Here is a 6,268-nt window from a genome sequence, read left to right as displayed (position 1 = left end):
TAATAGTGATTCGTTTACAGCCCGAGTCTGCACAGTAGTGATTAGTTTAGAGCCCAAGTCTGCGCAGTAGTGAATAATTTGGAGCCCGAGTCTGCGCAGTAGTGAATAATTTGGAGCCTGAGTCTACACAGTAGTGAATAGTTTGGAGCACGAGTCTGCACAGTAGTGAATAGTTTGGAGCCCGAGTCTGCATAATAGTGATTCGTTTGGAGCCCGAGTCTGCTTAATAGTGATTCGTTTACAGCCCGAGTCTACACAGTAGTGATTCGTTTAGAGCCTGAGTCTGCGCAGTAGTGATTCGTTTGGAGCCCGAGTCTGCGCAGTAGTGAATAGTTTGGAGCCCGAGTCTGTGCAGCAGTGAATAGTTTGGAGCCCGAGTCTGTGCAGTTGTGAATAGTTTGGAGTCCGAGTCTGCGCAGTTGTGAATGGTTTGGAGCCCGAGTCTGCTCAGTAGTGAATAGTTTGGAGCCCGAGTCTGCGCAGCATAGAATAGTTTGGAGCCAGAGTCTGCGCAGTTGTGAATAGTTTGGAGCCCGAGTCTGTGCAGTTGTGAATAGTTTGGAGCCCGAGTCTTTGCAGTTGTGAATAGTTTGGAGCCCGAGTCTTTGCAGTAGAGAATAGTTTGGAGCCCGAGTCTGTGCAGTAGAGAATAGTTTGGAGCCCGAGTCTGTGCAGCAGTGAATAGTTTGGAGCCCGAGTCTGCGCAGCAGAGAATAGTTTGGAGCCAGAGTCTGCGCAGTTGTGAATAGTTTGGAGCCCGAGTCTGTGCAGTTGTGAATAGTTTGGAGCCCCAGACTGCGCAGTAGAGAATAGTTTGGAGCCCGAGTCTGCGCAGCAGTGAATAGTTTGGAGCCCGAGTCTGTGCAGCAGTGAATAGTTTGGAATCCAAGTCTGTGCTGTAGAGAATAGTTTGGAGCCCAAGTCTGCGCAGTAGTGAATAGTTTGGAGCCCGAGTCTGCGCAGTAGAGAATAGTTTGGAGCCCGAGTCTGCGCAGTAGAGAATAGTTTGGAGCCCGAGTCTGCGCAGTAGAGAATAGTTTGGAGCCCGAGTCTGCGCAGTAGAGAATAGTTTGGAGCCCGAGTCTGCGCAGTAGAGAATAGTTTGGAGCCCGAGTCTGCGCAGTAGAGAATAGTTTGGAGCCCGAGTCTGCGCAGTAGAGAATAGTTTGGAGCCCGAGTCTGCGCAGTAGAGAATAGTTTGGAGCCCGAGTCTGCGCAGTAGAGAATAGTTTGGAGCCCGAGTCTGCGCAGTAGAGAATAGTTTGGAGCCCGAGTCTGCGCAGTAGAGAATAGTTTGGAGCCCGAGTCTGCGCAGTAGAGAATAGTTTGGAGCCCGAGTCTGCGCAGTAGAGAATAGTTTGGAGCCCGAGTCTGCGCAGTAGAGAATAGTTTGGAGCCCGAGTCTGCGCAGTAGAGAATAGTTTGGAGCCCGAGTCTGCGCAGTAGAGAATAGTTTGGAGCCCGAGTCTGCGCAGTAGAGAATAGTTTGGAGCCCGAGTCTGCGCAGTAGAGAATAGTTTGGAGCCCGAGTCTGCGCAGTAGAGAATAGTTTGGAGCCCGAGTCTGTGCAGCAGTGAATAGTTTGGAGCCCGAGTCTGCTCAGTTGTGAATGGTTTGGAGCCCGAGTCTGCTCAGTAGTGAATAGTTTGGAGCCCGAGTCTGCGCAGTAGTGAATAGTTTGGAATCCAAGTCTGCGCAGCAGTGATCATGTGCTGGAGCTGCAGTATGAAACTCCCACAGACCCAATCGCAGTCTCACAATTATGACACCACATCCCATTTTTCAAATCATCAAATAACTACCTAAAAGCAAACTTATTAGAAAAACTAACTAACATTTATTTGAAGTGTAATTTGAATGATAGTTTTGCTTAGATCCCATTTGTTTACATGGAGAGGGCGGGGAATATGAGCTATACAGCAGCCAGCCACCAGGGGGCGATCAGAATGTTTTGGCTTCACTTTTTGAAGACGTGTGCAGCACACTTGGGGCCTGTCCAAATACCCACACTTGCTGTCTTTGCACTTGACCACTTGTCTACTTACATGATGTATTTCCTGTATTTGGCCCAAGTGTTGAAGTGGGCATGAAGATTAGTGTTTACTTTTCATTGCCTGATGGGACACACTTATAGTGTTCTAAAATGCAAGTGTTTGTATAGCTTTATTTTGAATTTCAATACTTTGCATTTTAAAATGAACTTTAATTGTCTGTTCAGTAGTCTCTATAACAGATGACATGATTTAATAATTGCGGTGCTTCCAATTAAGTGATAGAAAGCAGTTGCAAAAGTTGTACAAAATACACATACTCATCTTTACACCAATAAAGTAATTATTAATATTTAACGTACAATAGAAATGTCTCATGAGATTTATTTCTAGAATGTGATGAATGATGGGATATGCTCCTGAGCAGTGAGCAAGATGTGAATGTGTATGTTTGTCAAACATGTAGAGTTATGCATGTATAACATAAAATTAACAGAAATACCTTTTTTGTTTAAATAGAAATGGAACATTACTGTAATTAGTGCCTGCCATCAGTAAATGCTTTTTTTGTTTAACTGAGTTTATTTCAGCTGGTGGTGTACAGATATTATCTCAGAATGAGCTATAGGCATTAACTTTTTTATTTAATATTATCAAGACATCATAACTGTTTGTAAAGAAATAGACATTATAAATGTGTTAGTATTGCTCCTGCCTAATATCTCACAGTGGATGTTCAAGATCAAGTTGACTGCATTGCATTGTGGGAATATGATACTACACTAGTATCCTACCTGTACTGTTTCGCACAATGATCATGTTTTCTGTATGCATTAACCATCCAGATGATTTACGACATTCATCAAACTGTGCCGGATACAACCAGCAGAGACTGCACACAGTAATCCATCCCACAATGCAATGCACTGGACTGGACCTTCCATTGGCAGCATGCCACATGAACTTGAAGTGATATGAATTTACAATATATTTTTGTACAAAATTCAATGAAATGCAAAGTAACATGAATAAACTGAATGAATGACGGATCAATGAATCATTCTCAGTTAATGTTGTGTGAACACTGCAGCAGTGAAATGCTGGAAATGCTCTCTACACTGCATGATGCACTGCTTCACGCTTTATGTCAGCAGGTCGTATACAGCAGGGGCGGGAATCACCAGAGGCCTCACGATACAATATTATCATGATACTTGTGTCACGATACAATATTATTGTGATATTTTAATTTATTACCTTTTTCCAACTTCAAATTATGTCCCCAAAGGAAAACTTTGAACTCAAGTATTTGCATTACAGTCTAGTCTAGTCCACCTTAATTAAATGTACTTAAATGTACAGATACTATGCTGTATCGATTTTTTCCCCCACCTCTAGTATACAGTATATACTGCGAGCATACTGTATACTCAGGCTCTACGCAGGAGACTGTTGCAGATGCAGCGAGATAAAGTACAGAATGAGTATGATAGCACTGTGATAGTATGCTGTTGCCAGTGTCTCATCAGTGTGTGTGTGTGTGTGTGTGTGTGTGTGTGTGTGATTGTCAGGTGACTCACAGAGAGACGGGAGAGGTGATGGTGATGAAGGAACTCATTCGATTCGACGAGGAAACACAGAGGACCTTCCTCAAAGAGGTGATGACACACTCACACACTCACACACACACACACACACACACACACACACACACACACACACACACACACACACTACACACACACACACACACTAAAGCACACACTTATTTATTGCTCTGTGTGTTCAGGTGAAGGTCATGAGATGTTTGGATCATCCTAACGTGCTGAAGTTCATCGGCGTCCTCTACAAAGACAAGCGGCTCAACTTCATCGCTGAGTACATTAAAGGAGGAACGCTGAGAGACATCATCAAGAATATGGTGTGTGTGAACTATATGCTCAGGAGTTAGTTTGAAGTGATAATGTAAAGCACGTCTCATGTTCAGGACAGTGTGGACCGTGCTCTTTCCCGCAGCAGCTCACCTTTCAACAGCACAGTACTGTGCATAGGAATGCTGTCATGCTGTACTCTTGTACAAGGCTAGAAGGTTTGAGCGTGAATATTGTCTTTCTGAATGTGAATGTCTGATCTGTGCAGGACAGCAGTTATCCATGGAAACAGAGAGTGAGTTTTGCCAAGGACATTTCCTCTGGGATGGTGAGTCAGTGCTGCCCTCATCTGGACACTCAGCCGACATCACATGACTGATGGGTCACAGGCTTCATTTCAAACTGTTTCTCCAGTATTTCAGTCATTACTTTACATTCATATTTTATGAGCTAAAAGTGTGAAAAACCTTAAAAGAAATTGTGAAACTTTTATTTTTTGTTAATGAAAACTAAAGCTACATTAAAGGGGTCATATGATGTTGCTAAAAAGAACATTATGTTGTGTATTTGGTGTAATGAAATTACCATGCTTAGAAAAACAAACTGAGCAAAAAAAATGGATTTTGACTTCAAAACTGAAGTAAACTATAAATTACCACATATTAATTTTAGTTTTAGTTTACAATACACAATGTATTATTAAATGCTAAAAACATACAAAAACCAAAAAACAATGAAAAAACTTTGCTTAAAACAGTTATGAAAAACAAAATACATTCAAATAAAAAATCACTGTGGTGAATGTTGTCGGTACCTAAATGAACTGTGATCTGCAGATGGCAGTATTTTCTCATCAGTGATAATAAAGCAGTTTCTGTCATTCTGTGCCTCAGACGTACCTGCACTCCATGAACATCATCCACCGAGACCTCAACTCACACAACTGCCTGGTCAGAGAGGTCAGTGTGTGTGTGAGTGTGTGAGTGTGTGTGTGTGTGTGTGTGTGTGTGTGTGTGTGTGTGTGTGTGTGAGAGAGAGAGAGTGTGTGTGTGTGTGTTGGGTTTTATTTTGTTTCTTATGTTTATTTATTTTTAGTTTTTTTACGTTATATTTTGCGTTGTTTTGTTTTGTGTTTTTGTTTGTTGTGTCTTTTGTTTTGTGTTGTATTGAAGGTTTTCTGAAGCTGCTGCTTCTGTTCTCAGCATCACATTTTTGTTTTTATTTTGAGAATGTTTATTTAGACGGCATATATAGGCACCTCTTGACTTGTTTAATTTTGTCAAGGCTGAGTTATTTGAAAATCATCATCATCTATCAGATGTGTTTGTCCCAGTTATTCTCTGTTAGTGTGAGTGTTTGATAATACGCACTAGAGCTCTGTATTAACACAGTCAGCGGAGTGTGGCAATCACATTTAGCTGAAGAGTTCAACATTAAAGCCAGTTCTCTCAGTTCCTGTGCTCTGCTTTTATAGATCACTGTAGTTTTAGTCAGTGTGCTGATTGTTGATTTTCCTGCTCTTGACAGAATAACAGTGTTGTTGTGGCGGATTTCGGACTGTCCCGACTCATGGTGGAGGACAAGAATCAGGACAAGCTGTCCTCAGGACCGATCCCGGGCGTGAGGAAACCCGACAGGAGGAAGAGATACACCGTGGTGGGAAACCCGTACTGGATGGCTCCCGAAATGATACACGGTCAGAGACAACAGGCTTTATCATCCGTCTGTCATTAACGTATTATTCTCTGTGTTAAGCATAATGTTCTTACAGAGAGCTCGTGTGCTGTTTTAGGATGAACCATATTTCAGAGATTTATTAAAAGTGCCAAGTTCTTAGAAATCATGTTTGTCTCCTAAATATAAAAAATCATTTAAAAAAAAAAAAAAAAGGTTTCAGACATGTTTTTTATTTTATTTATTCTGTTTGATGAACCTGAACTTGTAGGTTAATAGATGCAAACAAAATTTTTTTAAATGTCGATGCTGTTTCTCCATCTGCTTCTCAGGGAAGAGCTATGATGAGAAGGTGGACATCTTCTCGTTTGGCATCATGCTGTGTGAGGTGAGTGTGAGGTGTGTGTGTGTGTGTGTGTGTTTGTGTTTGTGTGTGTTTGTGTGTGTGTGTTTGTGTGTGTTTGAGTGTTTGTGTGTGTGTGTGTGTGTGTGTTTGAGTGTGTGTGTGAGAGTGTGTGTGTGTGTGTGTGTGTGTGTGTGTTTGTTTGAGTGTTTGTGTGTGTGTGTGTGTTTGAGTGTTTGTGTGTGTGTTTGAGTGTTTGTGTGTGTGTTTGAGTGTTTGAGTGTGTGTGTGAGAGTGTGTTTGTTTGTGTGTGTGTGAGTGTGTGTGTTTGAGTGTTTGAGTGTGTGTGTGTGTGTGTGTGTGTGTGTGAGTGTGTGTAGGTGGGGGTG

The 6,268-nt window shown here is 42.0% G+C and overlaps 1 protein-coding gene across 3 annotated transcripts in view; it reads left to right on the top strand.

Annotated features, from left to right (window-relative positions):
* limk1a (LIM domain kinase 1a) overlaps positions 1-6,268 on the top strand; it is a 60,710-nt gene that overhangs the window by 49,139 nt on the left and 5,303 nt on the right. For all 3 annotated transcript variants that reach the window (XM_016232816.1, XM_016232817.1, XM_016232818.1), the window contains 6 exons: positions 3,563-3,649; positions 3,781-3,912; positions 4,131-4,190; positions 4,756-4,821; positions 5,390-5,558; positions 5,869-5,924. In XM_016232816.1, coding sequence (XP_016088302.1) covers positions 3,563-3,649; positions 3,781-3,912; positions 4,131-4,190; positions 4,756-4,821; positions 5,390-5,558; positions 5,869-5,924 — 570 coding nt within the window. The remainder of the gene's footprint in view (positions 1-3,562; positions 3,650-3,780; positions 3,913-4,130; positions 4,191-4,755; positions 4,822-5,389; positions 5,559-5,868; positions 5,925-6,268) is intronic.

The sequence above is a fragment of the Sinocyclocheilus grahami genome, unplaced genomic scaffold (genome assembly GCF_001515645.1).
Source record: "Sinocyclocheilus grahami isolate Dianchi unplaced genomic scaffold, SAMN03320097.WGS_v1.1 scaffold419.1, whole genome shotgun sequence".
In the NCBI taxonomy this organism is placed as follows: Eukaryota; Metazoa; Chordata; class Actinopteri; order Cypriniformes; family Cyprinidae; genus Sinocyclocheilus; species Sinocyclocheilus grahami.
This window is presented reverse-complemented; position numbering and strand designations above follow the sequence as displayed.